The following is an 18,517-nucleotide window of genomic DNA, read 5'->3' as shown; positions in this document are numbered from 1 at the left end:
TATGTCCTCCTTCTCCAAGCTCTCTCCGATGGCCCCTCTTCTCTGCAATGACATGCCGTATCCCTACCACTTGTTTTTAAAGGTCTCCAGTTGAACTCACGGGCACATTTTAGCGTCTTGAAAACAGTGTTAGCGCTTCCTTAATGTGTCCCCTTCAGTGACACAGAAGAGTGCATATGAACGACATAAGCTGAGAGCCGTGGGCTCATAATTTCAAAATCTTCTCGTACTCCGTTCTTGCCACCTATGGTACCATCCAAATCATCTGTTAGAATTCACTGATCCAGAAATGTTGCTTGGTGCCTTTTCTCTCCGATGCTCCGGTTAATATTCCGTGCCCAGAACAGCCATGGTCAAGGGTGGCCGGAACTGCTTGGCTCTGGTCATGGTGAAGGGCAGGTAGTGCCTAACGGATGTGGGGTATAGCAGGTGTCTCTTTGTCCACGGTGCAGGGAGAGGGAGGTCGTTGGGTTCGATGCCACCTTGGCATCCAGTTACCTACACGTTTGCAAATTACAGAGTCCACAGACCTCCTATTAATAGGATTTCTGTGAACATGTGAAATGTGCATCTTAAGCACCCTCCATTGGCATGATCTAGTCTCCTCTACTCACATCTGAGGGGAAGAGATTATTCCTAGCCACGCCCTTTCAAAATGCAGCTTTTGGGGCATGTTGGAGAACCAGTACCTTAGAGACAGGCCCAGGATCAGCACATTCTAGGACTGACTCCTTCTCAGACTGCTATCTCTTTCATATCCACCTGGCGTTTTCTTCTCCTAACTCCAGTAGGACGGGCTTCTGGCTTTAATTACGCAGGGTGATGGGTGTCTCCAGGCGCTGAGTCCCCAGCTTTAGGGTACCATTTACCAATGTACCACCCTAGGGGCATGTGGGCGGCTGAAAGAGAGTGCCCATTCCCAAGAAGTGGACGTATCTGAAAAATACGTAGCAAACATCTCAATAAAATGCGAGCCCCAAATGTTGGAGGGACATATTTGTCGGCGCTCTGGTCCCGCGGCAGGCACCTCACATTCTTTAAGGATGGATTATGTAAACTAAGCCTTTGGAGCCTGAGCCCTCCGTGTTGGATGATTTCCTGATCCATTTCTCTGTGGCAGGCTCTGAGTCTAACAGCAGCACAGGCTCCTCCGGGTCGCTGCCCCGCACCCACGCACCTCTGCAGAGCGCGCCCCTGGCCCCAAGCGTGTCCGCCGGCTCTCCTGGCTGTGTGCCCTATCCCGAGAACGGAGGAGGGGGCCAGGCCGCCCCCAGCACCAGCTACATCCTCCTTCCACTCGAGGCTGCGACAGGCATCCCGCCCGGAAGCATCCTGCTCAACCCGCATACAGGTTAGTTCCTTCCCTCTGCGACGGCAGGGGCTCAAGGTCAGGGTTCTGTGCATGTGTTTGAGCTTATAAATTCGTCAGCAAGTTTCTTGATTTAGGAAGAACGGATCTATAGCTGTCACCTCTGTCTCTGTACCGATACCAATATTTTTGTGTAGTTATCAATCTAGATTCTTCCCAGAAATATCCACTTGTCTCTCTGTCCTCTTGCCTTGACTGTGGTGTGTTTCATGTATTCCTGGGAGCTAAGATCAGAAACCGTGAAGTTGATGAGCTGGGAAATCCTAATTAAAATGCTGTGTTTTGTGGACTAAATCCCGGGCCAGTCTGTTTTTTTGTCATAAGTGTTCTTGCATCCAAGATATTTCACGAACTTGAGACATCGGTTGGGACACGTAGCAGATTCTTACCTATAGACGTTGCTTTCTGGCCTTAGAACTTCACCCATTTCCTGCTGAGGAATAAGGAATAGCAAATAGGACAGAGGGAGAAAATTCTTGCATATTTTGGGGATTTTTAGGACTAGACTGGTTTTGGTGAGGTTCGGAAAATTGTTAACTTCGTGAGTACCCTTCTTCCGATGATGAGTGGTTCTTTCTTTTCGAAGTGGTCTTAACTGACCACTTAATTTCCACACTGATTCCAAAGGACCCAGATCATTGAGGAAATAGGCTAATAAGCATCTGCCCTCATGTGGGAAGCTTCTCAAACAGGGGCAATTATGGCCATGCCTCCAAGGCCATTTGGCAATATCCACAGACATTCTGATGATCTTGGCCAACGGAGGAGGGGGCTGCTACTGGCGTCTAAGAAGGTAGAGGCCAGAGGGGCCGCTAAGCATCCTCCAGGGCATAGAGCGGCCCCATCTAGCAGAGAATGATCCAGCCCAAAATGTCAGTAGTGCTGTGGTTGGAAACCCTGGGTTAGAAGGCTTCACATTGGCTGGTCACTTCTTTAGAAGCCTTTATAGGTAACTGGAAAAACATTGAATCGTCTCAAAGTATGTCTGAGGTTTGGTTTAGATGATCCCAGCGTGTGTCCTTGATTCACGACACTTGAAAACGCAAAAGTGAACGAGAACCTCGTAAAAGGGATCTGACTCAATCTTCTCACATAGATAGCACTCCTAGTAATTAGGAAATGCAGAGAAACATGAGAATGGTAGTAAAATAGTTACTTGAATAATTGCCACGTTTTCATGAAAACATATGGCACATTCTCAAGGCACGGTGTTTGAGACGTTTTGAAAATGCCATAAGCTTGAGGAAAAAGAAGGCATAATCATTTTATTGAAAACCATTTGAAAGCTTTCGGAATAGATACTTCTAAGGAGAATATTAGATTGCTTTCATTTTATTTGGATCCTTGTAAGCACTAAAAGCAAATTAAAAGAAAACCAGGATTATATTCATTTCTCTGGGCACTGATCGAAGTATGGTCTGACTCTGTTGGCTTAAATCCCTTCACTTTTAATTGAGACGGAGGACTTGCAGACAAGAACACACAGAAGCATTAGTTTTGAGTCATTTGTTTTAAGCAGAATTGCTGTGCCTTGTTTGTTTTAAGCAAAAAAGCTCAACAGAATTATTTTTTAGGGCGTAATGAAGAAATATTACTTGGGATGATATAATGGTCGAGCTGTGTTTTGTGTATATTATCCTGTATAATCTTGCTTCTAGAAAAAGAAAGAAAGTGCTTTCTGGGGCCAGCGTCCAATTCTGATTCCTTGGATCCGGTCATTTAGAGCTGTTGCCAAAATATCTCCTTTGCAAAAGGATCGTGAGGAAAAGGATCTAATAACACCGTTGAACAGTTTCTCCATAAACCTGTCCCTGACCCGACAGATACTAGACATTAAAATATCCCCAAGACCAGGAAGAAAATGTGTTAATATCTCGTATACCATGGTTGAGTGATGGGATGTAAGGTGTATCTTTATGTGCGGTGTGTATATGGGTGCACGTCTGTCTGTCTATCTCCCCACCTGTCTATTCAGTCTCATGTGACCTACAACTGAAACCGGAAATTTGCCTCCTGGGGGCCGGAACTCCTCTTTCTGTGTCATTGCTGTGGACCCCTGAAGTCCACGCCTCTTGCCTTTCCCTAAATACCCTTCTGCCGAATACATAGTAGAAATTCTTTGGTACTAGCAACCAACAGCATGTGACTACTTTGCTTCTTGTGTGGATAGTCTTTGGAGTCATTGCCTCGTCACCAGTACATTTATAAGTTCCTTACGGGAAGGGGCCATCCTTGGCCACTTTTTTTCTTTTACATCACTAGAGTAGATAACAAAGTAGCATTAGGCAGTGTGCTTACGCACAGATGCTCAATAATTGCGTAGTGTCGAAATAACGCCCCATGATATACCCATGATGCACTGATGTGTGGATAGTAGGACAGGTCTTTTTTTTTTTTTATCTGTTTGAGAATGTGGCTCTTGGATAAAACGAAGATAAAACAGCTGGATTTTGCGGATTTTTTTTTTAAATGTTTGTATTTATTGGGGCAGCGAGCGAGGGAGAGAGAACCCCACGCTGTCAGCACACCGCTGGACGGGGGGCGGGGCTCGAAACCAAGAACCATGAGATCCCGACCTGAGCCGACATCAAGAGTTGGACGCTTAACCGACTGAGCCACCCTGGTGCCCCAAAGTACGTCTTTAATTTTTTTGGAAGTTTGAGGCTAGTTGACACGTAACGCTACATTAGTTGACGCGGTGATGTGATTCAGCTGCCACAGGCGTTGGCCACCGTGCGTCCCCATCCGGCACCATTACAGCATCGTTGACCGCATTCTCTAGGCGGTGCCTTTCTTCCCCACGATTCTTTCATTCCAAGGCCGGGAGCCTGTGCCTCCCACGTCCCCTCACCCGTTTTGCCCATCTCCTCTTCCCCCCTCCCTCTGGCCGCCACCGGTTTCGCTCTCTGTGCTGATAGGTCTGACTCCGCTTTTTGTTGACCTGTTTAAAGTCATCTGTCTTCGGCAGGCATAAGACGAGCAATAGGGGCAAGACACTAAGGGGCCTGCCAGTCACTCCTAACAAACGGAACAGCACGAATCTTCCCGTGTCAGCACCGCTGACCGGGCTCATCCCAAGTACCGCGTATTTGGCAGCCCAATAGCAAAGCCACCCGCATTATTCTTGCAGTTCCTCGAGTGCAGTCCCAGCTTTTTATTTTGTCCGGCCTCAGACTCAGCTCTCCGCTGGTCTGTTGTTAAGTCAGGACCTCTGGCCTCTCCTTTCGTTGCTTTGCAGGCAACTGGATGATGCGCTGTTTTCAGAGTTATCCCCGTAGAACATACTCACGCTCACGAGGCAAGCCTGAGTTGGACTCCTGAGTTTGATCCTCCTGCTGCCTTGGGTCCCATCTCCCTTCGGAGAGGTTGAGCCGAAAGCGCATCTTTGTCCGGCCGCTTTCTTTCAATTCAGAGCTACCCGGAGATGCCAACGGGCATTAACATCCCCCAAGCACGCGTCAATGCCCTCGGATGGTGTTTTGCCATTTTGCTTTGCTTTCATCTCGTGCAAATGCACGCGCGTGTGAGGTGCGGGCCTGCCATTGGCTGGGACTTTGCTGTGAGCAGCCTTTTAGGGCTCATGGCTTTCCAATGCCCCGATGGGCTCCCATAACACCATACTTGGTGTTTCTCACAGGACTTCTGGCACCTGTTTATCCGAATTGCGTCCACCTCCTTCTGAAACGCACCGAGGCGTTCTCGTGTGCTGTCTGTAAACGTATCTTTGCAACATCTGAGTTAACCCTCGCCCGTCCATAAGCAGCGGCATCTCTGTAATTGGATCCGCCACCTTCTAAGGACTAGGAAAGGAAACTCTTTTTTTTTTTTTTAATGCCCTCTCCATCTCTTTGAATAAAAACCCTCCTGCCAAGTACGTGGCAGAAATGTGCTGGTGTTAGAAACTAAGAACGTTTGATTACTTGGCTTCGAGTGTGAATTGCCCTTGGGTTCCTTTCCTCATTACGAGCGTATTTATAAGCTCTTTGTGGGGAGGGCTGAGACTCAAGTTTTTGTGTTTATTTTTGTCTGGCATCCCTGGAACGGATAACCTGGTCCACGTTCTCGTGCAGGTGCTCAATAATTTTATACGAATAAGATAGCATCTCCTGCACGTTATTCATGATGACGTGGGGAGTGGAGAACTTTTCCACCTAAGGGGCACACAGCTGGGCGGGGGGGCTCAAAACCAAGAACCAAGAACCAAGAACGCTTGTAGTTGAGGGCAATGAGCGCTCGGCCCTGGCCCAGCTCCCGGCACCCCGGCTTACCTCTGCCCCCTGCCCCCTTTACCTGTGCCAGTGCACCTGCCAGGGCCTGCCGGGTATGCTTCGGCAGTTTCTGACATGAAAATCTCTTCTAAGCTGGCTAGTCCTAGGGCCAACTAGTCTTTCTGGCCCCTTTGGTCCTCAGCAGCTGTCATTCAAACTAATTGCCCGTATTCAGCTGTAATTGCATCTGGATTGGCAGGAACGGCAGCATCTAGGGAGGCGACTGTTGCCTGACTTGAAAACCAACAGTCACCTGTCCTAGCTCTCTCGGGAGATTGTTTTTCTCCTTAGTGAGCCTAAGAGCTGCCTTTTACGCTGTCTTCTCTTCTAGAAGAACCTGCTACCCCTCTCTACCCTAGGGAGCTCTTAGTACGCTTCATATGCAATTATTTGGAGGCATTTCTTTTGTCCGGTTCATAGCACATTGATACTATTTCACACAGAGGATCTAAAATGTATCAAAAAGGACATCTGAACAATTTGCAGTTATGTTTTTCACCCTCATTGTGGTCCGTTTTTCATGCTACCTTACTTCTCACTGGGGTAAATTGGAAGTTGTAGAAAATATAGTAAAGATTGTTTTCTTTTTACTTTCCATCTGTGCTTGTGTGTGTGTGCGTGTGTGTGTGCGTAGAATGAGACTTACTTGTTTTTTCTCTTTTTTAGAGAGGGAGGGTAGGGGTAGAGAGAGGGGAAGAGAGAGAGAATCGGGCTCAGCGTGGAAGCATGGAGACCGACCCAGGGCTTGATCCCGTGATCCTGGGATCACGACCTGAGCTGAAATAAAAAGTCAGACGCTCAACCGACTGAGCCACCCAGGCGCCCCAGAATGAGACTGAGTTTGAAATGACTTCTGATGAAGTTATTGCGAACATTTTTTTCAACGCTAGGTCTCTAAAATTTTCCTCTCATCTTTTTCCAATTCCAAAAAGGGGAGGGGGACTAAGAATTCGAACACTAAATAGGCTGATAGATTTTTGGAAATTGAATTTTTTTTTTTCCCTTCTTCCCCCAGTTGCTGCTTTGGGAAAAATGGGTTGCAGATTTTAAGACCAGAAGGAAGTTATTTCCGAAGGAAAGAAAATAGGACTTAAAACAATGAAATGGAGCTAAAATTAAATGGCAGTGATAGGAAAACAGGTACCCAGGAAGAACATTAATATTTTAAGTACCTCTAAATTGAGTCATTGTTCTGTGACTCTAATTCTCGCACATTTGCTTTTCCGTCACAGTACATGGTGAATGGTTATGAAACTGTTGTCAGAACTTTTCTGGGGGGTACGTTCATGAATATGCAGCGTGGAAAGGCCATGTCTCTCTCTCTCTCTCTCTCTCTCTCTCTCTCTCTCTCTCTCACACACACACACACACACACACACACACACACACACACCCACACCAGTATATCTGGGCTGAAATTGTGGGCTAGTGATGGGGAACACTAATCTCCCCTTCCAGTTCCCCGCCGGGCTGAAATCAAGTCGTTGGCTCCACCTACGACCCCAGCTTCTGCCTTCCAGCCCTACTCCAGAATATTTTCTCGCCGTAATTCATAAAATGCACACACCAGGCGTGTGGCCTTGGTAGGTGTTTGAGTATAGGAACACCTGTGTGAACACTGCCAGGAAGGAGACGCAGAACACGTCTAGCCTCCTGGCGGGCTCCCTCCTGCCCCCATTAGAGGTCCCACCATTCACGCTTCCATTACCGTTAAGTGTTGTCTGACCTTGAATGTATTCAAAATGCAGTTGTGTATTTCCATAGTTGCTGGTTTCTTTTACTTACCTTACATTAGCTAACTAGCTCCCATTTTATAACAGTCTGTTCTTGTTGAATACTGTGCACTGGGTTTGGTTTTTTTGTTTGGTTGGTTTTTTTGTTTTTTTTTTTTTTTTTCACTAGAATTCAGCTTCTGTATGTTCACTCTCTGACCTGTTGTACTTTGTTGCTAACTTTCCTCACACCGCTGATGACCTTTGGTTGTTTTTCATATATATTGTTAATGAAAAAGGCTGCCTTCCTCAGCTGTCACAAGCTGCCTGCACTGGACAAGAGTGCTCTTGGGGACCCCACTTACCAGAACCATGTAGGGGGAGGCTTGAGACGCTGTGCTTGTGAAACTGCTTCTGACATCTCAAATGCGAAGCCCGATATTATGATTCTTCTCGGTCTTTATCTGCCAGTCCTGAGCGTGATCCCACCTTGAAACACAGCCCCCACCCCTCCTGCCTTCTCACGCATTAAGGATTTTTCAGGCACTGTGGGACGTTTTTCATCGTATCTCACTGTAGCCTGGACACGTGACATAAACGGGGATAATCCACTCAAGTTATTTGGTGCAATGGGAAGATTTGGAGTCCTTCTGACCGGGGCCGTTTCCTGGCCCTCGCTTCCTGAATGAGTTGCACGGTCCATCTGAGCCCTAGTTTTTTTGTGTCTAAAGTGGAATGAGATCATGTGAGCTCACTGGAGTTGCTGAGCTCATGTGTGTGAGCCTGTCCCTGTGCCTGCCACACTGGCACCTGATTTATTCTCTCCTCCACCTTCCTTTTCCTCCTCTTCTGTCTGCTGCTTTTTCCTCGCCTCCCCTCTTCCGTCCTCCTTCCCCATAACCTTTCCGGTGGGCCCCCGTTGCCTCTTCTGCGACCTGGGGAGATGACACTTTCCTTCCTGCCAGAGTCCGGCTGAGGGTCCCGCGCCCCTATTTTGTCAACCATAAAACCCTCCTCAAACAGTCGTGATAATCATAGTGCGCCACGCCGTTATTTCCAAGGGCAAAATCATGTGCATTCGCTCCGCTGTTACGCGATGATGCTGTGATGCTCTTGTTACGCGTCACCTTTCGAGCCTAAGCCCCTGCATTGTCCGCGTTGCTTCTGTTCAGAGAAGTGAGTCTGTGGCTGGCATGTGCCCTCGTGTGTACGTATCGGCAGAACTGATCACGGTTCTGAGTTGGCGGCAGGGTGAGGGGAAGCGAAACACGCGTGTGGCTAAATAACGTGTGACCCAGTGTAGCTGGAGCTGGGTCAACGGAAAGCAGCCTTGTCTCTCAGCGTGTGCCTCTCAGTGTGTGCGTCTGCACCCAGATGCGCTTAGCGTTAGCAAATCTCCCCGAAGGCAGTGGATTTATTTGTTGCTTCTCAAATTGCTCCGGGCTTAACTCAGTTAGCTAGCTTAACCGGATAGATCGTCAACAGGGAAGTCTTCACGCCCGTGAAGGTTCTGGTGTCCTGGATGTCCACTGCCCTGCCCCTTTACCTTACGTGCCGTCTGGGGTCTCTTCTCACACGGCTCTTCCTGCTAAAGGACTGCCTGAGGAGCTCATCTGAACCAAGCGGTGATTCCGTTGCAGGCCAGCCCTTTGTGAATCCCGACGGAACCCCTGCCATATACAACCCCCCCAGCAGCCAGCAGCCCCTGCGAGGCACCATGATGGGGCAGTCCCAGCAGCCGCCACAGCAGCAGCCCTCTCCTCAGCCACAGCAGCAGGTGCAGCCACCCCAGCCACACTTGGCGGGCCCGCTGGTCACTCAGGTAGGAGCTGGCGGGAAGGCGGGGAGGGGGAGTGTTCCAGGACAAAGGTGCACAGTCCTCAGAGCAGCAAGCGGTGCCTCGGGAAGAGGGGATATTTGCCACTGGGCTCACCTCCACCCACTCGTAAACAAAACCAGCCTAGAGCCCTTGACGGTCCGTTGACAAGATTTCATCTGGATCCTTCAGTTTCGATAGACGTGAACGCCCCAGCCAGTGATCTGCTTAGCGAGCACACTGCCAAGTTCTTTCTTAGGTCTGGATGCTGTTTTTTCTGCATCAAGGAGCCCGTCTTGGAGGCTGAACTCATAACTTCAACCAGGCCTTTGGGTCGCCTGGCTCATTCATTCCCAACACAGGCCGCGGGCTCATGGCCGCAAAGGGATCGGACTGAACACTTTATCAATGGCAAGAACAGAAATCAGTTCATTCGGGGGTGGCCCGGCTGTTCGTTGAGAGACCCGTTAGAGTCAGCTAACCACAGTGACATGAAATATATTTCAGTAACTTCTTTTATTTTCATATTCTTAACGTTTATATTTGGCGGAGAGAGAGAGAGAGAGAGAGAGAGCGAGTTGGGGAGGAGCAGAGAGAGAGGGAGACACAGAATCCGAAGCAGGCTCCAGGCTCCGAGCTGTCAGCACAGAGCCCGACGCCAGGCTCAAACTCATGAAACGTCAGATCATGACCTGAGCCAAAGTCAGACACGTAATTCACCGAGAAGGAGCCACCCAGGCGCCGCCATATTGCAGTAACTTCTTAAAGGAGTGATCACTCTGTGCAAACATGGCTCCTGCGAGGCTGGCTGGCTGGGGTCTGCATGGCTTTGACCTTCCGTTGGTGGCTGGCTCCCCTCTCGGGGGTGCGCCGAGCCAAGAGGACCCATAGGGATGTGGTGGGCTTCCGGTGAGGCAGCCTTCCTGTGGGATTGCTGCCCCCCGTGCTTCCCTGTTACCTGATCAGCTTTCTCTTTCCTCCAGTCGGTGCAGGGGCTACAGGCATCCTCTCAGTCAGTGCAATACCCAGCGGTCTCTTTTCCTCCCCAGCATCTCCTGCCTGTGTCTCCAACGCAGCAGTTCCCCATGGTACCGTATGACATGCTTGTGACCTTGTCCCCGGGAGCGCATGTTGGCTGGTTTTACTCCTGTCCTGTGCGGGGCTGGCTGACGCTGGGTGGGTGCCCCGGGCTGACCGTGAGGGGGCATACGTGAGTGTCTCATTCCAGAACACTGCAGCCCGTCTCCAAAATAACGGTTTCCCTTCTGTCATCGGTCCCGTGGTTGCTGCTTCCGCCATCGGGTACCCTGCCGAGACTTTACCTACCAGCTGAGCAGGAATGAAATGCCCTTAGAGTTGGAAGTCAGCAACAGAGAGACCCACGAACTTGGCGCGAGGGTTCGGGAAACTGCTTAAAGTCAGTTGACGTGGTCACCAGCGTCACCCTGTGCTCCTGATGTGGGGGTTCCCCTAGCTCCCCAATCCCCCATTCTCCCTTCCTTTCCCATCAGTGGACTAGGTCCTTTTGGACAAGAAGAAATGAGCATGTCCCCTAAATTTCAAGCGAGGCAGGTGAACAATACTCCCCAGTATGCAAAGGAAATCCCACCCGTGCTGGCTGGCTGCATCTCTGCAGTAGCCATGTGTGATGGGGACTACAAGGTCCTTCTGCCTCTCTCCAGAAGGCGGAGGCTGTGATGACTCCCAGGGAGACCAGCTGACCCCTCAGGACAAGCCCTCCCTGTCTCAGCACTACCCTGAGGAGCCTGAGCCCTCAGTGAAAAGCTAATGATTTGTTTCCATTGAAAGGGGGAGATTCGGTCAAATTGTTTACCGTCTCCCATCCACCAGATGATTAAAATCTGTTCCCCCTTGCTATGTCCTCTTGTTGTTCTGGACAGAGAATTCCTTTCTGGTAGCGTTTCCAATTTGTACGCCCCGCCTCTCTCCCGCGGGGACAAGCATGTGGCCCGTGTCTGCCTCTGTGTGCCTCTCCCCTTACTAAGCTGATCTTGCTAATTTCCTGTTTCGCTTCCGCGCAGAGAGACGATGTGGCGACGCAGTTCACCCAGATGAACCTGAGCCGGCAATCCTCAGGAGAGACTCCTGAGCCCCCATCTGGTCCTGTCTACCCAGCGTCCCTCATGCCACAGCCAGCCCAACAGCCAAGCTACGTCATTGCCTCCACAGGCCAGCAGCTCCCTGCTGGGGGGTTCTCGGGCTCTGGACCTTCCATCTCCCAGCAGGTCCTCCAGGCCCCTCCCTCACCACAGGGATTTGTGCAACAGCCTCCACCGGCACAGGTCAGTGTGTGTTCGTTTTCTCTCACACCTGCGACCTACAGTTGACTCGTTGGGTATGTTGATCTCTGTCTTTCCGTGTAGAATTTCCCCAGGTCAACCTGTCTTGCTCTTTCTGGTCCCTACTGAGATTCCCCACCTGCAGAAGCCGGTCTGTCCTGTTCGGCAGCAGCGGGGCAAAGCCTTGGGGCGCAGAAAGTGAGTTTGACGAAACTGCCCCAACTGCCCCCGTGATGCACTGGGGGCGTGTCCCATTTTCCAGGCTTCTGGCACAGGAGCCACAGGAAAGCATTCCCTGCCCTGCCGCGTCCTTCCTGGTCACCGGATTGCCCAGAAAGGGGGAAAAAAAGGCCGGCAAAAGAGAGCCTACTCCTGGGGGACTTTCGACTCTCCCCTTCTGCTGCTCTGGAAATGTGTTCTTTCCTCAAGCGTTCTCTGGAGCTAATCTGGTGCTCCAGGCAGGAGCCCCTCTATGAATATAAAGGAGGAAGATGAAGCGGAGGTCCACTGTCCTTTCCTTTCCCTGGGGGCAGGGGGGGAGCCAGGCTCCTGTGTGCTCTCACAGGTAGTCATTAATCATATTTAATTGACTCGAGCATGTAAGACACCACAGATCACTGATTTTTACTGTCTTCCCCAAGACTGATTATCTGTTACTGCTCACCACCAAACATCTCTGGTGCTCTCCCGGGGATCCCTTTGCAGAATATTGCAAGTGATTACTGTCAAGATGTAAAATGCACAGAGGCGTTTTCTGGTCCATTTTCAAGGCACACGTATCCCAAGCAAATTCCATCCTAATTAAGAAATATTGCATTGGATGAGCTGTTTAAAGTACGCTGTCACCTTCGTATTATTTGTTGCGCTGCCTTAACATCTTGAGTAAATTATTTTCTTTTCGAGCCGTGCGAAACCCTTCACCATGAAACGGTCTTCATTCAGTTGTTCATTTTATTTGGAATGATTAATTAATAGTTCGTCTTCAGTCGCCTTCTCTGAAATGTCTCTTCACCAGTAGGACTTGAGGGGCTGTGAAAAAATAATTTTAAGCTACAGGAGGAAGGGCCTCATTCATATATTAATTATTTTAGCGATAAATTAAATACTTTACATTTAATTAATGGGAAAAATAGTGTAGCTCTTTTATCCTAAGTAGCATCTAAGTGTCCTTACCCATTTCTGCTATCAAGGAGAAGAGCTGGCAGAATGTTTAATTGAAGACTTTTTTTTAAGATGGGACAAAAAAAAAAAAAAACATCTTCCTTGATGAATGAATTTCAGCATTCGTGCTCTGCAGGAGCAAAGACAACCCAGAACCCCTGGTGTGTCTGCAACAGAAACACTTTCATCCTTTCTTTAGAAGATTTGGGAATAGAAATGGGCGGGAGAGAGGGGGAAGACATTTTTAAATATGGCTGCTTTTTCTTTTTTCTCATTTCTTTCTTTCCTCTCCTAATCCACTGATATTTTTGGTTCTCCGTGATTTCACACCGTTGTCTGAAAATATATTTTCTCCTTTGGGGGGCTGTCCTTACCTTTTTCTCCCTTCCAACCTTCCATCTGGATCCTCTGGTGATTCCTCTCAGCCCCGCTCTGCTTCCTTCTTCCGTGAGAGAGGCTTAGGATGAGCCAAGTGCCCATGTCCCGTGGGTGTGACATGATAGGGAGCTAAAACTCCTAAGAGCTGGCCAGTGCCCTGCCTGGGAGAGGTACTGGATGGAGGTGACCAGATCTCTAGCACAGCCCTTCAGGGTATCAGAGAAGATAGGATGAGAGAAGAAGAAGAAGGAGAAGGAGAAGGGGAAAGAAGGGGAAAGAAGGAGAAAGAAGGAGAAAGGAGAAAGAAGGAGAAGAAGAAAACAGAACAACTTAGCACTAAAACTTGAGGCTCGCCTTCAAGAGGTTACACTTTCATCCAAACCATTAGGGTGCAGCAGGAAATTGTCAAGTGTTTGAACTCTGTCCCTCCTCCCTGAAGGTATTTTCATGTTTCATATTGAATGTGAGAGAAGAGACCAAGGACTGGGTAATATATTTATGAGCTCAAATTGAATCAAATCAGAGTTTCCTAAAGGAACAAACTGTTATTCTTCCTAAAGGACCTATAAATAAATATAAGACTCGTAATATGGAATAAATTCCATAAGGGCTGTTCTTATTCTTAATATTAGGAGGTATCTGATATACAATGGTGGTAATCTTTAAGAGCACCATGATGTACCAGAGCATAACTAAAACCTGTTATTACTCTAGGATTATTTGGAATGTTATTGTTATAAATTGCCTCACAAAGAAAGGGAGAAGTAGGGAGAAAACAATCACTATACACAAAATGTACAATCAGTTAGTTGCCGCATAGTGACCCGTGTTCACTGGAAACTCGTTCGGTCTCTTACCCTTGGATATCCATAGAGCCAGTCCGAATGAGAATTCCTAACAATGCCACCAGATTGTAGAACCATGGCACAACGTGAACGGAGTTATCTTTTGTTCCTACTTTATGCTAAGGCAAGGAAACATGATATATGTGTTTCAGGAGCAAGATGGAAGTAAAAAAGCGTTTCCTCTTTGACTTGAACACATCAGAAAATGACATATCCGTTAAAAATCACAGCTCTCGGGGCGCCTGGGTGGCTCAGTCGGTTAAGCGTCCGACTTCATCTCAGGTCGTGATCTCACGGTCCGTGAGTTCGAGCCCCGCGTCGGGCTCCGAGCCGACAGCTCAGAGCCCGGAGCCTGTTTCGGATTCTGCGTCTCCCTCTCTCTCTGCACCCCCCCGTTCATGCTCTGTCTCTCTCTGTCTCAAAAATAAATAAACATTAAAAAAAATTAAAAAAAAAATCACAGCTCTCAAACAGGTGGCTTGTAAGTTTACTCTGTGCACGTGACACTTGAAGGCCGTGTCCTGGCGTGCCTCTCTTTACACTGTAAAGAAGCTGATAGAAGAATGTTCAGAAGCCTGGAGATGAAAAAAAAATATTTCGGGTTCGTGAGAAAACAGCCTTAATATAAATGACCTGAGGCAAGCAAGGAAGCCTTTCCAAATCAAGAGACATTTGATTGGAAGCTTATTGGGAATAATTAGAACATTTTCAGCCATTCCTAGTCATTAGGAAGGGATGGTAGGTGACATAACAGTATTTTAAACATGGTTCCTGTTTTCGGATAGAACAGAAATTCGTGTGGTTGCTGGCTTCGTGCTGATCACTCTGCTGTGATAGACTTGACCGTATCTTGCCACACCATCCACTGCTTCTTTCGGGCTGGAGACAAGCAGTTTTCATGTCTCGCCTGTGTTTCCATTGGAAAAAATAACCCAAGTTAGATATAATGTTTTTTGAAGTTTTATTTATTTATTTGTTCATTCATTCATTCATTTTGGGAGAGAGAGTGAGCATGAGCAGGGGAGGGGTAGAGAGAGAGAGAATCCCAAGCCAGGCTGTGCACCGTCCGTGCAGATCACGACCTGAGCCGCAGTCGGGAGTCGGGAGCTTAAGCGACTGAGCCACCCAGGCACCCCTCAAGTTAGATTATTTAATATTTAAAACTACCACGAACTTGCTGTTGTCGTGGATGACTGTTTCGTTCACTCTTCTTTTCAGTTTGAAAACACAAAACGCAGTGTTTTGAGACAATATCCAACGTGTTGCCCAGGACTAGGTCAGCAATTACAGCAGGACTCAGCAGGGACCGCTCAGCTCTGCGGCCTATGGGGGCGGCTTGGCCGAGGCTGGAACATCCAAGATGGCCTCGCTCACTTGCTCAGAACATTGGTGCCGCCTGGCCGCCGGGGCAGCTCTCTTCTCCTCATGGCCTCTTTCTCCAGCAGAATATCCTGGACTTCCTTTCCTGGTGGCTGGATGCCCCTCCCGTGTGAGCAGAAGCTTCCAGTCTTCTCAGGCATCAGGAGTCGCCATTTGTGCCTCACGGCGTTGGTCAAAGCGCCTCACACAGCCAGCCCAGACTCGGGCTTGGGGACTAGAAGTCCCATCTTCGCGAGAAGAGTAGCGGGCACCCCGCATGCAGCCCAGGGGGAAGTGTTTGGTGGCCATCTGTACAATCGACTGTGATCAGGCCGTGTCCTAGGGTGACCGTAGATTTTACGTCAAGAAGGGTTACTTTCCGTGCAGTTCTCGTCCGCTGCGGGCTTTCTCTACGTACGGTTCTCATCCCCGGTGGTTTTTCTCTTTCTTCCGCAGATGCCCGTCTATTATTACCCATCCGGTCAGTACCCTACCTCAGCCACACAGCAGTACCGGCCCCTGGCCTCCGTTCAGTACGGTGCTCAGAGGGGTCAGCAGATACCGCAGGCCGCACAGCAAGCAGGTACGTGGCCTCTCGTTTCCCGCCTCCTCCCCTAACCTAGCGACGCCTGCCCGCAAATCTCTCGCCGTCCTCTTCGGACGAGTGTCCACGCTCGGCAGTTTCAATCCCCTGGTTTCCCTCACCCAGAGAAGATAACGGGGCGTCGGAGGAACTCTGGGAAAGTCACGGGCACGAGAAGGTGAAGCCCACGTCACGCCGTCGCCCCAGACGTGCATGCTGAGCGCCGTCTCCACAAGTTCTTTGTGGACCTTCTTGGTTTCTTTCAAAGCAAGACTGCCAACCACATCCTTAGCTTCCTAGTTCGTGCCTTTCTTTGCTTTCTTTCTTTCTTTTTTTTTTTTTTTTTTTGGTCCTTTTCGACTCGAAGACAATCCTTCCGCTGTTCCTAGGGCCAGGGGGACGACATTAGCTTGTTTCTCTACCTTCCTCCAAAGTACCGTCTGTAGAAGGCGGCCCGGGACCTCGCAGCCCGTGTCACCCGATGGAAGTGACTCCGTGCGTGGCTCGCTTTCTCGAGGGCCACCTGCCTCCCGCCCGGAGCTCGGCAGCCGCTGTGCAGTGGGAAGGGGGGCCGATACACTGTACGAGAGTGAGTAGCAGGTCTCACAGTGAACCGGTCTCTTTCCCTACTGTGTCACACTCCTGATGGCGTGCCGGTGCCCAGACAGCAGCAGGAACCCAGCAGGGCTGAGTGGCTCGTACTGGGGACGGGCTGGGGTCCTTCCTGCTGGCCGCTCTGCAGGGGACACCTCTCATTGCCACGCCGAAGACCACCTGCCCGGGGGACTCTGCCTGCCGTAAGTAGGTCGTGCCAGGGCGCGGGCTCCCGCGGCCGCTCCTGATCGGCTGTCCCGCCGTGCGACGTCTGTGCTCGGTAGAAGGCTGTGCACGTGTGATGTGTACATATACGTGCGTGTGGTATGTGCGGGACGTGGACGGTTTTTATAAGCTGGTGGAAAGCAACACCCTTGCCAAGGATTAACGCCAAGAACGGGCACGCTGAGACTATGAACGCGGACATGAGGAGCGTCTTGTCAGATTGGAGAAAGAATTCAGGCCCTCTGTACTGGAGCGAGCAACACGTTCTCTGATTTGTCTAGCGGCCTATTTAACGTCTGTGGGAGAAGAGTTAGGGAAACGTATGGCAGCCGGCCAGACTTCTTCTCGTTTCAACACTGTATTCGTTTAGGGGAAAAAAATCTACATTGACCTCTGAACTGGCTTTACGTTTTTCCTTTTTTTTTTTTAATGTTTATTTATTTTTGAAAGAGAGGGGAGGAGAGAGAGAGAGAAAGAGAGAGCACGAGCAGGGGAGGGGCAGGGAGTGAGGGGAGCAGAGGATCCGAAGCAGGTTCTGTGCCGACAGCAGAGAGCCTGATGTGGGGCTCGAGCTCATGAACCGTGAGATCATGACCCGAGCCCAAGTCGGACGCTTAACCAAATGAGCCACCCAGGCGCCCCTACGTTTTTCTAATCATAACACAAAAACGTCTACAATGATTAGTCTTTTTGTTTTTTGTTGTTTTCAAGCGTTTGGTAATGTTTCCTCTGAAGTGGGAAAATGTTCTAGCTCTATCACTTGGTGGTAACTATGCCATCAATTTAGATATATACCATAGTAACGTGTTGCTTGCCTTCCTTCTGCTAATGTTTGTCAGAAAGTTAAGCTGTGATCTCCTAGCTGCTGGTCCATGGGTCCCAGTGAAGTTTTCTTTTGGCCGCCAATCCCTGTAGGAGAGACATTGACGTCCATTGATAATGATTGGCTAAATTTTAGTTTACTGCTATCGTTTGACAGTTTTCTGAGAAGGTGTGTGAGTCTTGTGTTAGAGTATGTAGCTCCTACACAGGAGTGCGGTTACAGACATGCTAGAACCTACCAAGCCGGAAAACCCCAGGTTTGGGTGAGGGGCTGAGAGAGTTGGATCAATGAATGTGTTCATCCAAAAGCAGATTGAATCAACTCAAGTAGATTTAAGACAAGCCTTGGGCTTCCCCTGACTCTCCCCCACGAACTTTATTGGTGAGCGTCAACACCAACGAGAACGCTGTGACATTTTTTGTCTTTTTAAAAACACTGCGGGAGGATTTAGGGGTGCGAAACCTCTCCCCTCCCCCGCCCACCATCTCAGAGAGACCTGACTGGCCTCAACTACATCCCGTGGCAGCCTGGTGACATTGACTTGTCCCGTGCCCCCACATCACCGTGGGGATGCCACCCCCCCAAGGTCAGGTCATGGCACCGTAATTAGAGAGGTGCGTTTCAAAGGGGTATCCTGTTCCCAATAGAAGTGAGTGCTTTGGGCGGCAGAGAAGTGAGTGGAGCTAAGGTGGCATGTGGGGACTGGGGAGAAGAGAAAAGGGAAGTGATGCTGCGGGAACAAAATCCTCCCCGAAGCAGCACCATCGACATACACACGTGGACTGAGACGTTTACGCTCCTAGCTTTTGAGACCACCACACCCGATATCACCCTAAATTCTCAAAGCAGTTTCCACCGCGGTGTTGAATTTACTGAGGGTCTGGGAGGATGGACGGTGTCCCCTGACCTCACTGAGATTCGCCTCTTCTAACAAAATTCCAGCTCATGCAATGGCCTAAGCCATTAGGCCAATCACGTGACAGCACGTGATTACAGCTACGTGGCCTTTTGCTGAGCTGAGTGACACCAACAGAGACTTCCCAAAGGGCCCTGGAGGTTACTTGGGGGAAGCAACTCCGTGTGG

The 18,517-nt window shown here is 49.4% G+C and overlaps 1 protein-coding gene across 29 annotated transcripts in view; it reads left to right on the top strand.

Moving 5' to 3' along the window:
• ARPP21 (cAMP regulated phosphoprotein 21) overlaps window positions 1-18,517 on the top strand; it is a 155,461-nt gene that overhangs the window by 86,622 nt on the left and 50,322 nt on the right. For 24 of the 29 annotated variants that reach the window (XM_023260783.2, XM_011286312.3, XM_011286303.3 and 21 more), the window contains 5 exons: window positions 1,121-1,351; window positions 8,990-9,171; window positions 10,149-10,253; window positions 11,208-11,468; window positions 15,665-15,791. In XM_023260783.2, coding sequence (XP_023116551.2) covers window positions 1,121-1,351; window positions 8,990-9,171; window positions 10,149-10,253; window positions 11,208-11,468; window positions 15,665-15,791 — 906 coding nt within the window. The remainder of the gene's footprint in view (window positions 1-1,120; window positions 1,352-8,989; window positions 9,172-10,148; window positions 10,254-11,207; window positions 11,469-15,664; window positions 15,792-18,517) is intronic. The other 5 variants (XM_019810985.3, XM_019810984.3, XM_019810977.3 and 2 more) reach the window with 3 other exon arrangements.

The sequence above is a fragment of the Felis catus genome, chromosome C2, assembly GCF_018350175.1.
Source record: "Felis catus isolate Fca126 chromosome C2, F.catus_Fca126_mat1.0, whole genome shotgun sequence".
Taxonomy (NCBI): domain Eukaryota; kingdom Metazoa; phylum Chordata; class Mammalia; order Carnivora; family Felidae; genus Felis; species Felis catus.
This window is presented reverse-complemented; position numbering and strand designations above follow the sequence as displayed.